Source organism: Hemicordylus capensis, chromosome 6 (assembly GCF_027244095.1).
Source record: "Hemicordylus capensis ecotype Gifberg chromosome 6, rHemCap1.1.pri, whole genome shotgun sequence".
Lineage (NCBI taxonomy): Eukaryota > Metazoa > Chordata > Lepidosauria > Squamata > Cordylidae > Hemicordylus > Hemicordylus capensis.
The window spans coordinates 37,197,319-37,219,197 of record NC_069662.1 but is presented as its reverse complement, the minus strand read 5'-3'; the positions used below and the strand labels follow the sequence as shown (position 1 = coordinate 37,219,197).

The 21,879-nt window shown below is 45.3% G+C and overlaps 1 protein-coding gene across 1 annotated transcript; it reads right to left on the bottom strand.

Annotated features, from left to right (window-relative positions):
* Window positions 1-6,508: 6,508 nt before the first annotated feature.
* On the bottom strand, window positions 6,509-21,854 carry LSM12 (LSM12 homolog). Its single transcript, XM_053263873.1, has 5 exons — window positions 21,464-21,854; window positions 16,767-16,900; window positions 14,696-14,805; window positions 12,728-12,854; window positions 6,509-8,534 (listed from the first exon to the last, which is right to left on the bottom strand). The coding sequence occupies exons 1-5, from the start codon at window positions 21,582-21,584 to the stop codon at window positions 8,442-8,444; spliced, it is 585 nt and encodes a 194-aa protein (XP_053119848.1). The 5' UTR covers window positions 21,585-21,854; the 3' UTR covers window positions 6,509-8,441.
* Between the last annotated feature and the right edge of the window lie 25 nt (window positions 21,855-21,879).

Sequence of the window (21,879 nt, the reverse complement as noted above, 5' to 3'; positions counted from 1 at the left end):
GGTGTAGATTTATTTTATTTTGACCTCATTCAGCCTGTCTTCCTTTGCTGAGAACTGAAGCTGGTCTCCTTTCTGTTAGCTCTCAAGTATATCTAGTGCTTTAGTTTTTTATTGGTTGAAATCATGACAGATTGACAGTGGGGCAATTCCACAGATAACAGAATCAGGCATGTTACAACTTTTTCAATGTCTGTAGCCATAAGCAAATGTTCAAGTTGATATTATATATATGCGCAGGCAAGAGAACACCTACTATAAGATCATATTTTTACAAAACCCTTAAATAATATAGTCTCTGAAATGTGCAAAATACATTGGTAACATAATCAGAAATGATGTCCAAACATTCTGATTGTGTTACCAATGTATTTTGCCTGTTTCAGACACTATCTATACAATTACTGACATTTCAGACACGATCTATAACATTTAGGGGGGTTGTAAAAAATGTGGCCTCATAGTAGGAGATGTTCTTTTGCCAGTGGGTATATATAATAACAATGTGAAAATGTGTTTATGACTACAGTCACTGAAAAAAATGGTAACGTGACTGATTCCATTACCCTTGGAATTGCCCAATGGGAAATGACCTAAACAATGTTATATGTTCCTCCCCTGTAGCCACCCCTGACCTTTGGAACATGCTCCTTACTCAATTACAAGATTTGTTATCTCTGTTGGCCTTTATAGAAGGCCTTAAAAACAAATTTCTTCAACCAGGTCATTGCTGGCTGTTTTTAATTGTTTTTCAGTTGTTTTTAACTCCTTAGTTTGTTGTTTTAATTAAGGTGTAAATTGCCTTGAGAGTTAATGATTTTGATGGAATATAACTTCCATGCATACATAAATATGGAACAGATGTCCAAGAATGTTGATTGCTTTACAAATAATACATGGGTTAACGCAGGGCTTCTCAAACTTGGGTCCCCACATGTTGTGAAGCTACAACTCCTATCATTATCCCCTGCCACAACCATTGTGATTGGGGATGATGGGAATTGTAGTCCAATATCTGGGGACCCACATTTCAGAACCCTGGGTTAATTCTATATGAGCTGAAGGATGCCACAGAGAGGCAAATTAAACTCAGGGAATCTCCTATTCCTGGAGACTCCAGGGAGCTGGCAACCCTACAGGAGAATATGGGACACTCTCCCAGGAGAAGAGCAGTCCTCCCCCTCCCGTCACCTGTGTAAGCATCACCTGAAGAAGACTGTTTTCACCTAGGATAAGATCATGAGTGAGTATTGCTGCCTTGGTTTTTATGTTGACTCCATCCTTGCTCTGTTTGTTGAGCTGTGCTTAACTGGCATTTAAATTTATTATTGTATGTAGTTTTGTTTGGGGGTTTTAACTGAATTTTATTGTAAATTGCGACCTCAGGATTTAAAGTGATTAATAAATATATAAACAAATATATGTGATCTTACAAAATCTGGACCAATAAATATAGATACACAGAAATGTGTGCATCCTCAAGTGTTTTTCTCGTAGTAATGAGCTTGCAGGCCAGACTCCACTGGACCATGAGACCCAGATAAAATGTCCCCTGCCGCATGCTTGAGTCCAGTATTCCATTTAAGAGGATTCCCAGATGTTGTTGACTACAATTCCCAGAATCCTCAGCCAAAGGCCATTGCAGCTAGAGATTCTGGAAGCTGTAGTCAACAACCTCTGGAAATCCCTGTTACAGGGAACACTGCTTGAGTCCTGTTTAAAACTGCCTACTACGGTATCTTCTCAAACCCAATCTGCCAGGTACTCCTCTCTGTCTCACCCCTGCATGTGAACTGCACGTGAACAAAAGCATAGTAACATTCTGTTGTCAAATCCCATACACTCGTCAAGCATCACTTGAAGGCAAAAGTTACCATGTTCAGTAATCACAAAGCAAATGCATTGCAATTGTGTAGTGGGATTGACTTAGACTGGTAAAACTTAATAGGATGCCCCTGTGGTATTGTCCCTTTGAGGAAGGTGGTGTACAGGATCTCCACAGGCACATTCTCCACACGTGTCTCCTGCAGGGCTCCCGTAAGCTTCCCACGGTGGCCCTATGTACCATTTCCTGAGAAACAGAAACCAGTTCAGAATGAATAGAAAAGTTGTTGTGGCCTAGGACCCCCTGCCCCATCAGAAGCAGACTTGGAGGACAAAGAGGACTAGGCAGTGAGCCACCTTGCTCCGGCATGGCGTGACACGTGACACATGACACATGACACATGACATGACCAGACCACCCACCCCACCCGATAAAAGTCATGAGCATTAAGTGTTCCCTCTAACAGGGATTCCCAGAAGTTGCGGACTACAACTCCCAGAACCCCCAGCTGCAATGGCTTTTGCTTGGGGATTATGGGAGTTGTAGTCCACAACTTCTGGGAATCCCTGTTAGAGGCAACACTGAAGCTAATCCCACCCGCCACCATAGCACATGTTTCTTTAATTATATTGGAGCACAGTTAAACCCAAAATGCCTCACCACACTTGGTCCAAATACTACTTTAAAGTAATATTTGGACTGTGTGTAGAGCAGTTTGGACAAATGACCCCCCAGAGTGTTAAACACCAGTTTGTTGTTGTTGTTGTTGTTTCTCTTCCGAAAGGCTCTCTTGTATTTCCTCCCTAAAGTATTTTGTCTTTACTTTTTGATTGTAAGTCTGCAGGCTGAACCTATTTTTGTGTTGTTGCTGTTACTCCTCTTTCCTCTGCAGATAGCATTTTTAGGCGCTTTATAAACAGCAGCAAGAATGTGCTTTCTTCTACTCCTGCAGTTCTTTGGAATGAGGTCCTAGCCTTTTGAAGCCTTGAACCACTGCTGCTGATGGCTGCAGAGAGATGTTGCCTCCACCTTCAGAAGAGCTGCATCCTCTCTGGTGCTCAGGATAGCACTCATCAAGAGTAGGCCGCAGAAAAGAAGCTGGTCTTTCTCCCACAAGGCAAGTGCAAGCAGATGGGGAACACGCAATAACTTTGTCTTTCCCTTCTAACCTCCCCAGTTAACACTGGCCCTGACCCAGAGATGCTTGTGTAAAAAGGGCTCTGTAAGCAATTAGTGTCGCACACAGCAAAGCCACAGCAGCAAATACAAAGCTTCCTTATTTGTCTGCAACAAATAAATAAGATTTCGGATCATGTTCTGCATGGGCAAAAGGTGAATACTCGTTCTTGAAGGAATGCACTGCAAACGGGAGGGGCAGGATGTCACCTTCATATTTGGCCAGGGGCTTTCCTGGCCAGCCTGCTAATGTGGCTGGGTGAGCTGGTTGCCCCAGATGGCAGATTGCCTGACATCTGCCTCCATCAGCCTGCGACCCTTCTTCTCCTCCCACTTGTCCCACCCTGCCTTTTCAGAAGGCAGGGGGCAGCACAGAGCAGCAGGAAGTGCCTTTAGTTCACTTCCTGTCAATCCCTTCCCAACCCTCTGCCCTCTTCAAAAGCAAAGTGGGAGGAGAAGCAGGACTGGTGGCTGCCACCTTTGAGGGTAGGGTAAGAGATGGGGAAAGTGGGTGGCAGAGGGAAGGAGAGCAGGAAGAGGGAAGGAGGAATTGTGGGAAGACTGGGCAAGGAAGATGTTGGCCTGCAGCATGCCCTATGCACTGTGGGGAAGAGAGGCACTGGGAGACCAGGCGGGAGTGAAAGTGGGACACAGAACACACTGCAGAGGAGAGTCATGGCTCACCATGCCAACTCTGGCATTGGGAGCAATTGCTGCCAGGCCTATGGGCTTCCTGGAAACATCTGGCTGGCCACTGCTGGAAGAAGTTGGATTATGGACTCTTGGTCTGATCCAGTAGGTTTCTTCTTATGTCAGTGCTGTTTTAAGTGATTGTGAAATCTCTGTTGTAGTCACTTCGCTGATGTTTCCTTTCCTCAGAGAGATTGGACCACAAATGGTTTAATTCCCTGAACCACCAGGTATTTTGTGCCACTAGACCAGCTCAGCCAATTAGTAAGAGGCTTTATCAGAAGTACTATATGTATGTTATAGCAGGGCTGCACAACTTCAGCCCTCCAGCTGTTGTTCAATACCCAGCATCCTCAGCTGCACTGGCAGTAGTTAGGGATGATGGGTATTGTAGTCCAGCAACAGCTGGAGGGCTGAAATTGTGCAACCCTGTGTTATAGGCAGACGCACATGAAGTTACTACCAACATTGCCTTCATCAAGCAGCTATGTACCAGTAACAAACAAATGGACACCTACTGTCATTCATTTTGTGTTGCATGGCTCTCTGATACAAGCATTCCACGAATGACTGAGGCAACATAGTTAACAGTCCTCTTAAAAGACAAACACATGATACTTGTGTTGCCATATAGTAACACTGCTGTTTAGGAACAATACTGGCATGTTGCAACACAGGGCAGCAATTCACAAAGCTAAGATGAGGGAAAGGACTGCAAGGTGTACCTGTGGCCAGGTGAAGAAGCAAAGACTAGGGGGTTTAAGTCATGCAATGGGAGAGAATACCCAGTTAGCAATAAATGCGGCACCAAGCTTTGCAGTGTGATTAAAGTATCAATTCAAAAAAGAGGCTTGGCCTTAGGGCAGTGTATCTTTTTTGGACCAGCATCTGACCTCATGCAGAAATGTATAAGTCTTAGATACACAGTGCCCTTGATCTACACAAGGGAAAGGGAACAAATCTGTCCACCCTTACCTATGTAACTCTTCATCGGCTCCATCTAGCTGCTTACTCAAATGAGTCTTTGGTACCCATTAGGGGAAAGTAGGCCAAAATAGCCTGTTAAAATTGACTTGGGCACCAATTATTTACTGTTATTTGTATCCAGGTTTTCTTCCACAATGCAACTCAGGGCAACATACACAGGAATTCCAAGCACTTTCCCATCCAGGCACTGACCAGACAGAGCAGCTTAGCTTCACCAAGGCAGCCACATGATATGGCTTAAGATCATGCCCTGGGAGAAAATAATTAGGGCAAATATCTATGTGGGAAGAGGACTTCGCTCAGTTGGAGAGTGTTTTGCATGTGGACGGTCCCAGGTCCAAGCCCTAGCCCTGACTTCTCAGGACAGGGTTGGGAAAAATTCCTGTGTGAAAGCTGGAGAGCTACTGTCAGTCAATGTAGACAACACTTGAGCGAGAAAGCAGGAAACTACTAGACTCCTACTCTCTACACTGTGCTAGTGTATTTAAATTCCCTTCCCTTCAAGAATGTTCACATATTCTCTGCAAGAGATGGAATTCCTTTTTAATTCACTGAATGCATAACTGTCCTTTAATTGGGAACTAACACACAACTACATCCTGTTCAGATATAGAATTAATTTCCTAATTATTGCACTTACCACTTATAGCTCTGTGTGTGTGTGTGTGTGTGTGCGCGAGAGAGAGAGAGAGAGAGAGAGAGAGAGAGAGAGAGAGAGAGAGAGAGAGACATCCCTACATTAGTCCACAAGCCAAGCACTGCACAGCTTCTTGCAATTCTGTTTGCTGCCATCCCAATGCTTTTTCCAGAGCAGTTAGGCAACAGCAGGAACCAGTTTACATGGCTTTTTGTAAGAACGTTAAAGCAAAATGGTATTTGTTTACTTGGTAGAACCAGGGGCTCCAATGGTCACAGCAGTTTCTTACTTAGTATAGTTCAGCACTGACTGGGACAGAGAGACCTCTGAAGAAAAGGGGAAAGGTGTGTATCTGGATGGGTGCAGGTGGCCACCAAATTCACCCTGGTTCATACATTCAGCAGAAGCTGGCACTGGAACTACAGGTGGGAGGGCTGGCACAAGCCCCACCCTTTCAGAGTTCACTTATACCTCTCCTAAGTGGGCAAAGCGGCACCTTTTCAAGCAAAGGGTCTCATTTAGCAGGGGAGAGCCACTGATCGTACTCAGCCCAGCATCACTATGGGTGGGTGATTCCTTGTCCCATGCTATGTAGATAACTTGAGAGCTTCTGTTATTGCAAAAAAGCAATACATACATATTATCAATGTTCCACTACAGATGTTTCTCTCCCCCACACCCTTTTTCGACAGGGATAAACCACACAAACAAAGCGTCCACCCAAGTTCATGTTCATGGGAAACTTCAGTGTATACACACAAGTTATCTGCATGATGGAGGGAAAGGGCTTGTGCTACTTCCCAAGCATGCTGTTTCAGTGCCAGTTCTGATGGGCTTTATAAGGCCTCAGTTGCATGTCCATGCTTCAAGGGTTCAGGAAGTGTTTTGGCCTATGGTCACTGAGAATCTAAGTATACTTTACTCACATATTTTATGAAATACCCCAACAATGTAATCCATTTATGGAAACATGGACCTGATGTAGAAGACTGCACCAAGCAATGCACAGTCCCCCTGCACTATACAGACTCCACTATGTCAGCCTGAGCTTGCAGGTCATGTATCCAGCAACACATCAGCCAAGCATCATGTTCTATTCCCATGATTCTCAGCACCAAATGCAATCCCTTCTCCCACAAAGTATAGCCCTGTACTCATTGCATTTAAAGACACAAACCCACCAATACAAGTGTCTGTTTGATGGTTAAAAAAATCTTGGGTTTTTATTGGTTTTGCTAGACAATACTAAAAAAAAATTTCCCTCCATTCTGAAAGGCAGGGCTTGAATTATTTAAATTTTGATCCATTTGTTTAAAAAAAAGGGGGAGGGGAGAAGAGATCATGGCAAAAAAAAAAAAATGCTTTGTAACCTCACCTTTTCTTTCTTTGAGTCAAAACCTACTTCATTGATTCCCCACAATATATTTCTAAGGCAATGCTGTTTAGAGAGGATGGAGAGAGGAGACAGCCTTGGAGATGCTCATCAGAAAAATGCAATAAAACTGAAGCCACACCCCTGGCTATGATTTTTGAGATTAAGGTTGACAAGCAACAGCAATATGGTCTAAACACATGCAATAGAATTTCAGACATGGGCAAAGCTTCCTGGAGAGTGAGCAGTAGTCTGCAAGTAATATTACCGCAGAAAGAGGGGGGGATTCTCCCTCCACTAAAGAGCAGTAGCACAGCACCATATTTGAATCCTCCAAACAATGACTGCTATGCCACTTATCACTATAGAAGAGTAATCGCAAACTGCCATTTTAAATAACAGTGGCACTTCAAATGACTCGAGTCACAGCTGTGTACTACTGGAAGGATTCAAATGGCACATGCCATGCCTGCTTGAGTCACATTTTATTCAGGTGGAGAAGTGGCCCATTTGATTGCAAGGAGATTCACTTACACTGCTGAAGAAAAGGAGCAATGTAGCAAACATTCCAAGTGAGGGTCATCTATCATACCACCTCCTCTCCAATAGTTTATTCATGGAGAAATACGTATAGTGAGGTTATTCTTCTTGCTGTACGAACAAACAGTGGGGTGGGAGGAGAGAGGGCCAGTGTAATAGATTGGGGCTGAGCACAGCCATGGGTGTACCTAAACAAGCCCCTTCATGTCCCCCACTGACCCCAGATTGGGTCACAAAGGGTCAAAAGCATCATTACTTATGCTCTGCCCAAGCTACCTGAACAGAGTTGTACATGAATTGAGGACATTATCATCAGTCTTCCAGCCCTTTGGGGAAAGCAAAACGGCTCCAATATTACTGTAAGGTGAGAGGCAGGAGCAGTGCCAATCCCGAGATACTACCAGAGCTCAGATTTCTGGAAGCCTACATACAAGCCCTAGTTGTGAAGAAAACATGAGGTGGAAGTCTGCAACTCGAGTTATGTCCTGTTCCCCAGGTATGGCCCACCACCAAACCCAGTTTCAGTAGGTCTGACCACTAGAGTTATACATAACACTAACTGCAGAAGGTTTGTTCATTATGTGTCTTTTTGCCATGATCCCAGTTCAGAGTACTGCAAGGAGCAGAAAATATTTAAAGGACATTTTATATATATATTTATTATATATATATTTTGAGATAAGAAAAATAAGGCTAATTCAAGCCTTGCCCTGTGCAAACCAAAACCAAAAACAGCCAGTCACACATTTAAGGTCCCCAATTATATTACCACAGTCAGCATGTTATACTCTTTTCTCTATTTTGTTTTTGATAGGATGCTGGGGAGCTGAATTCTCCTATGGTACAGGAGGAAAAAGGGGGTGGTTTGGAATCAATTTCAGTAAAGCTAAAAAAACTTCTGGGAGGGAGAAAAACTCAAAGACAAGACAGCTGACTGCTCTAGGGGGAAACCTGGTGGGCAAAAAGGAAGAGTCTGTTAGTCAAGTAATGAATGAGTGTTTAAATTATTCTCTTGTTTTTGAAGTCTAAAGTTCGGAAGCTGTGGGTCCCATCATTACAGGACCACCACAAAATAGAAGTGGAACCCCCCTGCCCTCCCCCGACCTCTTTTTGAAGAAGTCTGTCATCTGCTGCTGCTGCTGCGTGTTCGAAGGGTTCCCCCCCACCCCCACCCCCTGCAGGAGCAATCTGTCGCAACCAGGAAGGGCAGGCAGGACTCAGGATGAGAGGGCGCTTTCCTTCTGTGTTGGCTGGACTGGTGAACGCTGCATCACCTTTTGGCTTTCAACATCTCTAAAGTGTTTCTCGACCTGGATGGGGGAGAAGAGGGATGCAAGGGAGTTAGTGCTGTGGGTACTCCGCAAGGCCATTCATGCACACTAGGAACTTGATGGCTGACGTGTGATAAACACAAATGAATTATAGGCTGCAACAAAAGAGGGTTGACAGGGCAGTCTACAATGGATATCTGGTGAATTACAGCAAGCAGAGTCAAAGCTATTTTAAAGAGAAGGATGGACAATGGGTGACCTATAGCGTACATCAGGCTCAACAAAGCTTTTAACCCAAGCCCACACTACACAATTTACGTGGCTTCTTCGCACCATCTACCTCCATGTTGAAGTGGCGTTTTTGTTTTTTTGCTGTGGGGGAGGAAGAGAGGGAGTATGCACAGGCAACAGCTACAAGGATGCTAACACATTCTTTTGTATTTTAAGGAAACATACTGATGAGGAATACCAGAAGTGTACATGTTTAAGCTGCGCCATTGCAGTATTATTTATTTATCTAACATATTTTTATACTGCCCAAAACGGAGCATTGGTTTCACTTACCGTGAAGGCTTCTTCTGGTTGCTGGGGCCAGGGACATCTCATGGGTTATCCTCTCTCAAGAGCTCCAGGCAGGACAGAAAGTAAATAGTTAAAAAACTAAGCCACACCCACTAGAGCCTGAGGGGGATAACCCCACCCAGTTCTTTCGGGCCGAGACATAAGAGGACAAAGGCAATACAAAACAGTAGAAAACAGCAGGTAGGAATAAACAGTTTTAAACATTCCAGAATAACAGAGTGTAGCAACCAACTGTAGAAACTAAATGTCAGTCTCCACCATTTCAACAAAAGTAGACCAGAGCGCAAAATCACAACTGGGTGGGCCGAGATGTCCCTGGCCCCAGCAACCAGAAGAAGCCTTCACGGTAAGTGAAACCAATGCTCCGTTCTCGGTTGCTGAGGCCAGGGACATCTCATGGGACATACCACAGCTGTCCAACTCGGGTGGGAGCACTCTGGTCTACTAGCGAGGAAGAACTTGTTGCAAGATCCATCTGCCAAGGGTTGCCCGGGCAGACGCGAAATCCTCGATCTTGTAAAGTTTGGTGAAAGTGGAAGGCGATGCCCAGGTGGCCGCCTTGCAGATCTCTTCAACCAGTGCATTAGTGGAAAACGCCACTGATGCTGCTGCTGCTCTAGTAGAATGTGCAAAGAGATGCGTTTGTGGCCTCAACTTCTGAACCTCGTAGGCCATCGATATACACGCTATAATCCACGTTGCAATCCTGGTCGAGGAATCTGGGACCCCCATGGAATGCAAACAGAGCGTCCGACAATCTGAATGAGGCTGAGCGTCTAATATAGACCTTAAGACATCGCTTAACGTCCAACTTGTGCCATTTCCGCTCCATAGGATGGACGGGTTTGGGGCAAAATGAAGGTAGGAACCCATCTTGCGATGGGTGGAAGGGGGACACCACCTTTGGCCTCATGAAGGGGTCTGGAATGAGCCTGATGGCCTCTTTCTGAAATATACAATATGACTTGTTTTACAGACAGCACCTGCAGCACCGAGAAGAGCCTTGCTGAAGTGATGGCCACCAAAAAGGCCAATTTAAACTGTAAGATCCTGATCAGAATAGCTGCCAAAGGCTCCAAGGAGTGAGCTTGCAATGCCTTGAGGACAGTATGTAGTTCCCAAGAGGGTAACGTATGCACTGTTGGAGGTGACATCAGCGAGGCACCTCAAAGAAACTACGCTGGTGAGGATGTGACTGAGACATTTTGTCTTTTCTACTGAGAGCAACTCCATCAACGGCAATGCCTGCCGTTGCAGGGTATTCGGACATAGTCCCTTCTTGAACCCTTCTTGCAAGAAGAGCAGGAGATGATATAACTTAGCCGTGCCCTTCGGAACGGAGTTGCGAGACATCCAGCGAAGGAGTGCTCCCAATGTATATTGATAAATTCTCTCTGTCGATGGACTTTACGACGCCAGCATAGTGCTGAGAACTCCCTCCGAGTAGCCATGTTGGCTCAGGACTCGGCACTCAGTTTCCAAACGATGAGCTGAAACCAACATGGATCTGGGTGTAAAACTGGACCCTGATGGAGCAGGTCCGGGGTCTGAGGCAACTCCCAAGGTGGCTCCACCGCCAGATGGAGGAGCTCTGGAAACCAGGGTCTCCTGGGCCAGAATGGTGCCACTAAGAGTACTCTTGCTCGAAGACACATCCATTGCAGGACTCTGGCCAACAGAGGTGTCAGAGGATACATATAAAGGAAAGCGTCTGGCCATAGACTGGATAGGGCATCCACTGCCATCGCCTCCCTGCATGGAAATCTAGGCATAAACGCTGGGGATTGTGCATTCTTCGGAGTCATGAAGAGGTCTACCTCGGGCATGCCCATCTTCTCTGTTATCTGGGTGAAAACTGATGGATTTAGAGCCCAGTCCCCCAGTTGGATGTCAGCCCAGCTTAACCAGTCTGCAAACAGGTTCAGCTCTCCCTTGATGTGGTGTGCCATCAGGGAAGGAAGGTTGCTCTCTGCCCAAGACAGCAGAAGGACAGCCTCCTGGTGAGATGACCTGGACCCCCATTGCTTGTTTACATATGCCTTTGCCGTCGTATTGTCAGTCTTTACAAATACTTCAGTGCCTTGGATGATCTCCTGGAATGCTAGTAGCGCTAGGCAAATTGCATGGAGTTCCCTCCAATTTATGTTGTGAGAACGCTCCTCCGTGTTCCATAGCTGCTGCGCCAACTGGTTGAGGCAGTGGGCTCCCCAGCCCCTGTCAACTTGGGTCTGTTGTTCTGATGAACATCTGTGGGTCCAAGAAGGTATTTTCCCAATTCAGGTTGTTGGAGTTGATCCACCAGCGGAGAGAGTGATGCAGGTCTGGTGGCAACTTTATAAGCAGTCTACACTTCCTTACGATTGCCTTCTGGTGGGGTAGGAGAAACCACTGGAGGTCGTGCAGATGAATTCAAGCCCACGGAACTGAGTCTGGTGCGGCCACCATCAAGCTCAGCAGTCTTGACAAGGAAGCCAGAGGAACTCTTGGATTCGCCAGGACCAGGTGAACCTCTGTCTGGATAGTCTGTAACCTGTCTGGTGGAAGCAAGAGGCGGTCCACTAAGGTAACTATGATTACCCACAAATGGCGCAGCCTGTGGCATGGCGTCAATTGACTCTTTTCTCCATTTATGATGAAACCATGGTTCGAGTGTTGCGATAGTTAAGGACCAAGTCCTGTTCTGCCTCTGGGAGAGATCTCGCCTGCAGCAACAATTGACTATCCCTTTCTGACAGAGTTGCGCCACCAGTGGTGCCAACAACTTTGTGGAGACATGAGGGGCTGCTGTATTGAAAATGCCTTCCAGCATATCTAAACCGAAGGTACTGCCTGCTTTCCGGGTGTATAGGAAGATGCAGGCAGGCCTCCCTTATATCTATGGACGCGAGCACATCCAGATGAAAGAGTGCCTCTGAAACTGCTCTTAGAGTTTCCATCTGGAAATGAGTTCTGTGGACCCATCTGTTCAAAAAATTTTAAGTCTAAAACAGCTCTCCTTGAACCGTCCCTTTTTGGGACGGTAAATAGGATAGAGGACAGAAAGAACTGGGTGGGGTTATCCCCCTCAGGCTCTAGTGGGTGTGGCTTAGTTTTTTAACTATTTACTTTCTGTCCTGCCTGGAGCTCTTGAGAGAGGATAACCCATGAGATGTCCCTGGCCTCAGCAACCGAGAACTTACGTCTCTGTGCGGTTTACAAGATTAAAAAATAAAACATTAATTAAAAACAAAAACAAAAATTTAAAAGCAAGAAATTTAAAATACAATTTAAAATTTTAAAACAATATTCTAAAAACAATGACCACCACCAAAACAATATCAATTAAAAGCCTGGGTGAACTGATGTGTCTTTAAAGACTTTTAAAAAGTTGTCAGAGATGGGGAGGCTCTTATTTCACTAGGAAGTTCCATTCTGTTTTATAGACAGGGCCATCACTTGAATGCTCTTTTAAGTCACATCCCATTGGTCCAAAGAAACAACAACTGCTTTGACAAGACAAGAGTTTAGCCAAGCAGTGAACATCTAAGGCAAACAGAAATGGCTCTCAACAGTTTGGACGGACATATGACTTGAGGTTGGTCGTGCTTGTTTGGCAGGCTTTTGAGCACATCTCCTCCCACCAATCAATCCCAAGGCTCTGGTTTACTTACTATTTTGCGTACATGACTGAGGGCACTCCCCTCTTTGCCTTTACAGTTTTCCACTTGGTATGGAGGGGCAATGACAACTTCTTCCATCACAACTATATTCTTCTCTTGCCATTTACAATCTTTAATGCTGAAAGATGCAACACAGGAGTCAGTGGTTTAACAAAAAACCTCATGGAGCTCTGACTAACTGCGCAAGCAAGAGCAGTGCAGGAAACAGCTGCTTGTTTTTCATCCCAGTCACCTTGCGAGCTCCCCGCAAACCCCCAACCACTGTCTTCAACATTACTGATGCTATTTAGCACTGCAGAGCATCAGCAGTGTCAGGGACACTACTCAGAAGCAGAGGAAGGTGAGAGATGTGATAAACAGAGCAGATGGAACAGGTTAAGATCCTGAAGAAATAAGGCTAAAGTAAGGCCAAGAAAAGGTGGCACAAATGCAGATTTTGAAGAGACCCCGACGTAAACCCCAATCAGAACCTGGACCCAGTATACTTGAAAGGCCACATCCTCTCCCATGGTCCTTTGTAGTCCTGAAATCAACTGATGGCAACATCTAAGTACCATATTCAGACAGCAAGGAACAGATTTCCAATGGCTGCACAAATCAGAGTTCTTTTAAAGGCATGCTAGAGTGCCAGCTTTAGAACGTTGATGGGAGGTCCCATAACCCGTCTCAGCTATTCCTTAGTCATGAAATTACTTACCGTGTTTCCCCGAAAATAAGACAGTGTCTTATATTAATTTTAGCCCCCCAAAATGCACTAGGGCAATTAGCGGTACATCAGAAATTACTGCTAGGTCTTACTTTCGGGGTAGGTCTTACTTTCAGGGAAACAGGGTATCTAGTAATTGTTGGTCCACAATATTAGTCAGTGGTCATCAACACTCAATTTACTGAGGGGGTTTTCTGCCAGTACTCAAAGCTATCCATTTACTTGAAGACAGTCCACCATCCATCTATGTAAACTTATTTCAAGTAAAAAGCTAGTGCCCAACTACTGGAAGAAGAAACTGAATGATCATCCCATGACTAAGGAGGAATCAAACACAGGATACCAGACTAGTCTCCTGTCAGGACTTTAGTGGGACGCTATGTCTCCCAGAACCCACAGCTGATTGGATTAATGTGTTTGTCACAGCATTGAATTTTATTTTAAACAAAGCTGAAACAAGATACTATAAAACTTGGAAATTAAGTACATAAAAATAAATGGAATGACATTAATAGTTTTGTCATATCCAGGACTCTATAGCCTACTTTTTATTTCCCATATATCACTTGTATTTATGTTTTGTATATTTTCAAAGTTTTGTATATGTACACTCATTTTAAGTGTGTACAATTAGAATTTTCATTCGTAGCCATTATAGTTTGTATAATGAAAAGTATATAACTGGGGAGTTTCTCCACTGCTGATTAAGGTTTTATTGGGTGACTCATACAGCAGAAGTCACATAAAGTAAGTATATTTGATATATCCTTCATTTACATGGGTTGAAAAACTAGATGCTTTGTAAAGCGAAATTCACATCACCCTGTAACAACATGGGTTTAGCTGGCCAAGTCACCGTGCAGTTATTATTCTCTCTAGAACACACTTCTGTGTTTTCAAGTGTCCTCCTTTGTCTTACTGCCAAACGCAAGACACATGCTCCATCCAGATCATATATATTCTGCACTAAAAAGTAACCATATTCTACATTATAGTAAACCAAGGTGTTTTCACTCTGAATAAATTATGCATTTATTTGCCAGTTTATTCTGCTTTGAACAGCCATGAGGATGTGACAGAGAGTATCGTGCTGCTTCCAAGTTCCAGGTTTTCAAGTAATTTATAAAATATTTGATAGATTAAGGAAAAGCTGCACAGGGCAGCAGTTTGTGTTCAGCAATGGGGTATGGTGACCTCCCCCTCCCCCAGTTGCTTTCCAGCCCCACATTCTTCTTCCCATTCCTATTACTTACGTCTTGTGTATAGTCTGGAAGAGCTGCTGTCCTTCCAAAGAGACCCCAGCACTAATTGCATATGCCTGGCTCAGCTTTTCTTCCTTCTCCATCCGTGCTTTGTTCGCAAGCTGGAACAGGAAGCATAAGAGATGCAGAGATATTAATCTTGGACCACAAACAGCAGCAGTGACTCCAATCCCTAAACAGGCTTCTGTTTGTAAATTTGTAAATGATGGGTGATGCAACAAAACCCCATCTCAACTGAAGCCCTCCAGCTAGCTGAGGTAACCATCAAGTGGTGGAAAGCAATGGTTGGAGCAAGGGGACTGATCTCCAAGATACTCCCACTACCACATCCTAGTGTAACTAAGGAGTGGATGGATGGCCCTCAAAATTTAGGAGACAACTGCCATCACAAACTCCCTAGAAGGGAAGATGGTATAGCAATTGCAGCCTTTGCTGTCTGACTCCACTGATTTAATAGCTTATTATTCCACAAGGGTTAAATTCAGCGTACAGAAAATCTATACATTTCTATATCTGGTTGTTCAAAATAGCTTAAGTAGCAAAGACAACTCTGGAGAATGATGCAGGTATTTGTGGGCAAGGGAGGGAAGGGAAGAGAAGAGACTTATTTAACAGGAGTATGATCTTCAGGGAGTGAGGTCTCTGTGGGGCCGGAAGAGGAGCCTTTCCATGCACAGGCTTTGCCAATTGTATGCAAAAGTGTGCAAACAATTACACATAGCGTAATAACATTACATTACATAGTGTAATTACAATTACACAGAAGTGTGCATACACATACAAGTGTGCATGCAAAAGTGTGGAAAGCAATAAGCTATTATAGTACCTAGTATTTCAGCAAGGGAGGAGAGCTGGTCTTGTGGTAGCACGCTACTGTCCCCTTTGCCAGGCATGCTCCCCCCTGGTTTGCATTTGGATGGAAAACTACACGCGAGTGCTGTAAGATATGTAGCCATAGCTCAGCGGAAGAGTATCTGCATGCTTGCATGCACACACAAGGTCCCAGGTTCACTCCCTGGCATCTCCAGGTAGGGCTGGGATCAATTCATGCCCATAACTTTGGAGAGCTGCTGCCTGTCAGTGTAGATAATAATGAGCTAGACGGACCAATGGTCTGGCTTGGTATAGGCAGCTGATGATGCTCCTAAGATATGAGCACCCAGTTTTATTTTCTAACTTTCTACCTGCATGATGGTGCCACTTTTACAGCAAGGCTAGATCACTTTGCTTTTAAGTATAGTTCTACCGTCATGATGCTCATAGCCTTTCAAACAATTGTATATAGAGGGGCAATTTGCTAGGTTTGTGTGGTGGTTGTGGGAGGGGGAACCTCCTCTTCTAGTCTTTTATATACAAGGCAAAAAGGTAGGGAATGGGGAACTTTAGATTTCTAAATCAATTCCATCTTTCTCTCCATGACTCTTATAACTCCTTTCACACAACTATTCCTGCACCCATTACAGTTAAGGCTTTCCAAGAGATGTAATGGGTTACCTGGAGAGAAAGAAACATTAAAGGGGAACAAGCAGAAAAGCAGTCACAAAAGCTCTTTAAGTGTGGGGTTGGACCTATATGTCAAACTTTATGTCAGCTGTAATTGAGCAGATAACAACCCTGTATCTTAACTGGAATGCACACGTTAAATTTGGAAACAATTGCTAAATAAGTATATCATTTAAGAGGAATATATTTAAATTGTGTTGGCACTGTAGTCAATGACAGACCAGCCAATTTTGAAAGTCTGAATTGTGGCGTCAGGGGAAACTGATCATTTGAAGGATAACAAGCTTTCGCGAGGGCGAACAAGGAATACATTACATAAAATCTCATCTTGTAGTACAGCCGGTGTGTGCGCACGTGCATACATGCGCAGTGGCACAAGGACTAACAAGAGTAGAAGCCAAAAGGACTACAACACAACTAATAGCATCAGGTTGAAATTCACAAAACTACACACTTCATTAAAAGGACACAAAGCAAGAAAAATCTTTGTGCTACTAATATCACTGTTGGCCTAAGAGTCTCACGGACAGGAAAACTGTTCTTAACAAAATATCCTTACCTTGCTAACATTGAGTGAAGCTAGAGGTGGGGGCGTTTCTGTGCGATCATTAATTATTTCCACTTCTGAAACGTACTGTAAGTTTATAAGCAAGATATCTGCATGGTTAGGTTTGCCACTTGAAGAAGGGCATTCTGGAGGAAAATATTAAGGAAACAAATCCACAAAGTTTCATTCAACATTTACAAGAGGAAAAAAATATGTGTAAGAGTATCGTTGGAAGAAAGAGTTTGTTCACATGTAGTGCACAATTGACAAGATTACCTCCCTAGAATGCCTGCAGTTCCCATATTGGGTTCGTGATTGAAATTTGTGGTTCAATACCCTACAGGAAGGGTTGACTGTGGTTACAAGTACTGCACTGTAAGAAAAACAAACCTTGACTTCTGCAGCATGTGTAACATGCTGTAACAGACATGCTGTTACTATGAACAGACACACATACATGAACAGAAGGAGCAGTGAAGGGGCAGTTCCCTCCAAGCACACAACCATGCTACTCTCCAGGAATTCCAATACAAAAACAAAACCAAGCTTTGGAACAGGAGGGATCCAAACATCTTAATGTACTGAGCACCTTTAGGTAGCCAAGAGTTGGTGACAATTAATAGTTCTTCCCGTGACTTGACAGTCTTCCCCCATCCCCAAAAAAACTGCCCTGACATATTTCAGTACATGAGGGCCCTTAAATAGGATCAAATATATATGGGTACAGGTTGCTCAGATTTATCAAGGCTGCTTCCAAGTAACCCAGGATATGCATGTTACCCAACTTTTAGCAGCAGAACAGAGCTGTCCGAAAGGACAGGACAATGGATGGGATGGAGCCATAGCTCATGCAGAAATGTCCCAGGTTCAGTTCTTGGCATCTCTTGGTAGAGCTGAGAAAGATTTCAGCCTGAAACCTTGGGAGTTTGGCTGCCAGACAGCTACATGGACCAATGGTCTGACTTGGAATAAGGCAGCTCCCTTATTCCTATGCAAACATTATCTGGACTTTCAGCACCAACTATATGAGGCAATAAACCCATAGGATAGCTTAAGTGATAACTTGCAAAGCAACAGATTCTTGCAAATGGGACCCACAGAAACTGAAGTACCGTGGGACCCTTGCTATTCCAAACCCAATATGCCTTTGTATCCTGCCTTTAGGAGCTATTTCAAGCAGCAAGACATGGGTTCAGTGCAGACATGGATGGGGCCATTGCATGCACCCCTTCCCATCCCCTCACTGAAAAATTCTCCTTGGCTTAAATACAGTCAAGTAGTATGTTGGCATTAACATTAACTGTGGCTAACACTGGTGCCAGTAAGTAAAAGACAGAAGCATGTTGTCACTCTTCAAGGCTGCATGGATCCACAAAAATACACAATGAACCTCTAGCATATAAGGAAGTACTCCCTATGCTACTAGACCAGTTACACTCCTTTACTGCCAGAGCAGAGGAAGAAGCCACCTGGAATCTCACACTGCACAACGCCTAGAGATACACATTAGGCAGTATATAAATATGATAATATAGGATAAAAACAATTAAATAGCGTAAAATTAATTTAAGTTAAAAGCCTGAAAAAATAGGTGTGACTTGAGGATCTTTCTAAAAGCAATCAGAGATGGAGATGCTCTTATTTTGACAGGTAGCATATTCCAGAGCCCCAGGGCAACCACAGAGAAGGCTCCGTCCCAAGTCACCACCAAACAAGCAAGCCAATGGCAACTGTAACCGGACCATAGGGTGGTTTGGTTCATGACAAAGGTGCTCTCTTAAGTACCCTGGACACAAGCCATTAAAGGCTTTATAGATAATAACCAGCACTTTGTATTTTGCTAGGAAACATATTAGCAGCCAGTACAGTTCTTTCAGAATCATGTCACTTCGAGTTGCCTCCGAGACCAGTCTGGCTGCTGCATTCTGTATCAGTTTAGTTTCCAAGGGTAACGGTAGCCCCACATAGAGTGCATTACAGTAGTTGAACCTAGAGGTTACCAGCATATGCAACACTGTTTTAAGGTAATTTACCTCTAAAAATGGGTGTATAGCTGATGTATCAGCCGAAGCTGATAAAAAGCGCTCCTGGCTCAACCTGAAAAACCAGAGTTTTGGATCCAGAAGCACTCCCAAGCAATGTACCTGATCTTTTAGAGTAATATAACTCCATCCAAAACAGGCAGATCTAAACCATCTTTCAGGTCCCAACCCTCCACCTGTAAAGGTAAAGTGTGTGGGCAAGTCAATTTAGACTCCTGGCGCCCACAGAGCCTTGTGGTTTTCTTTGGTAAAGTACAGGAGGAGTTGACCATTGCCTCCTCTCATGCAGTATGCCTTTCAGCATCTTCCTATATTGCTGCTGCCCAATATAGATCTGGGAAACATACCAGCGGGGATTCGAACAGGCAACCTTCTGCTTGTTAGTCAAGCATTTTCCCGCTGCGCTACTTAAGGTGGTGTCCATCTTATTTGGATTCAAGTTCATTTGTTTATCTCTCATCCAGTTTAACTGTCAAATTCAATTTGTTATCTATTACCACCTCCAGGCATGCATTTAGGGAAGTTATACCATTTCCTGATGAGGTCGATATGGAGAAATAGATCTGGGTGTCATCAGCACCCATAACAACCTGCACCAAATCTCCTGATGATCTCTCCCAGCAGTTCCATGGTTTCCTTTTGAAACTCCATATTATAGTTCTCACTTTGGAGACTTCTGCTCTGCAAGCAACACCATCTAGAATCTACCAGAGCGGTAGGAATGGAATCACCCTAAATGCCACCCAATCCCACCTCCCTCAGGCGACCCAGAAAGATACCATGGCCAATGGTATTGAACGCTGCAGAGAGATCCAAAAGGATCACCACACATTCCCTCTGTCAGTAGCCAACTGGAGATCATCCATCAGGCCAACCAAGGCAGTCACAATCCCATAACCCACTTGAAAGCCGGTATGAAATAGGGCTAGATACTCTGCATAATCTAAAACTGCCTGGAGCCAAGAGGCCACCACCCTCTCAATCACCTTGTCCAACCATGGAAGATTGGAAACAGGTCTGTAATTAGCTAACTTTAAGGGATCCAATGCAGGTTTCTTCCAATAAGGTCTAATAATCTATATATATATTTCTCCTGGGTGTGCCAGGGAAAATGCATCCCGGCAGCCCAGCTGATTGACTGGGCTGTGGAGGCGCCTGATTGGCTGGCGCACCCAGGAGAAAAAACAATTGGCAGGCCCGTCCTGGCTGCGATGGGTGGTGCGAGGGGCAAGGAGGCGAGGCGAGGAGGAGGACCGGGCGAGGAGGCGGCAGTGGTGGCAGGCCCTGATACTGCGGGTGGGGGGAGAAGTGGCCTGCTGCAAAGACTGGCACTCGGCCCGCTCTGGCGGCGGCTGCACTCGGCCCCGCCAGAGACGGGGGGGGGGAGGAGAGGTAGCCAGCCCCAAAGAGCGCACATATGCTCTGTGCGGGGTCGGCTTGTAGTCTCCTTAAGACAAGAAGGCATTCTGGCCTCCCTCAGAGAAGCTGAGGGAGTAACTGCAAAAGCATGTTACCAAAACATGTTATCTTGTTTTGGTAACACTGGGAGCATCCTCACTTTTCAGATACAGAGAAATCCTCCAGCACCAAGATGTTGGATTTCTGACCCCATCTCTTCAAGCCTAGATAAAATCAGCTCCTCCAAATCCTTCTCTTAGTTCCAGCATGCATATTTGTTGGTTACTATAGTCCAAGTCCTATTAGGTTCCACATTCATACCTGCCTGGAAGTGCTCAATACAGATTCTAGGAATTTTTTTCCCCTTGGGAAAAATGCAAATACATGATCATCATTCAATGAGAGCAACACACAACACAACAACCTGTTTGCATTAATTAATTCACTAAAGAGGTTGTTCACATACTCACAAATGCACTATTTTTCAACAAGGCCAGTGCACCCATTCAGTTAGCTTCAAGGGCTGAGAAATCAAGGGATGCACATGCCTAGACGAACTAACCCCAAGTCAAGTTCAGAAGCCTTCCCACCCCTCACAGAGAAATTATTTCAGCATAAGTCAAGTTTAACCTAAAACCTCTCTTTTGCCTGAACTGCCCCTGGTTCTTCACTCTTCCCACCTCCAAAGTATTTTTTTTCTGCTCACCCTGAAGATCCCAATCTCTCCAAACCTGCTTCAGTCTTTTTCCCACTACAGAGCCCAAGAGACACTTTTTATGCTTTCATCTTCACACTGGCCTATAAACATCCCAACCAATTCCTTCCTCTATTCAAGTTTCTCTTTCCTAGATATCACGCCTCGAGCCACCTTCCCAATCATCCCCTTTTAGGAACAGATTTGCCTCCGGTTCCATGCTTCCGCCCACCGTGGCTACAAATCACATTAGTCCAAAGCAGACCAAGAAATCCCCTCCAAGCCCGGAAAAAAGCTACCCTCCCGATCCAGTCTAGCATCCCTCCTAATCAGTTCCCTCAAAACCATGCCGCCGGCTTTCCCTCGTCCCCACCCCACAGCTCTTCCCTTTCCCAGCCCGTCTCAGCTACTCAAAAGTTTCCGCCAGCCACCGAGCGAGGCCGGAGCAGGAGGCCAGGCGGCTCACGTGCGCCCTTCCCGAAAGACCAGATCCCCCCTTCCCGCTTAGAGGCCCGGCCTCGCAGTCCGCCCTTGCCCATCAGGCCCTCCCCTGCCCTCTCCTCTGCCAAGGATACTGAGCGCCAGCATCTTGCTGGGGTAGTCGAAGGCCACCACCTCGCCTTGCAGCCGCTGCTCCTGGCAAGTCCGGCACGACACCTGGCTGCCCACACTGAAGTACTCGCCCGGGGCCGCCATCTTGTTTCAGGCCCAGGCGGCAGCGGCACCCTTCGCGCCCCCGCTGCGCCGCGGCGGCCTCCACCGAGGGGGGAGGGGAGGGCGCTGGGGAGGGGGGCGCCGAGACCTACCCCTTCGCACCGCGCCAGGCCCGGCTCCTCGCCTGCTTCGTTCCTTTTCAGCCGCCTGGCTGGTTCAGCCTAGGCGGAAAAAAAAAAAGAGGCGAGGAGTGGCCAAGGCGACGGCGCCCCGCCTGCACGTCGGCCCCTCCCGCACCCACGCACGCACATTGCGTCACCGCGCAAATCGAGAGGTG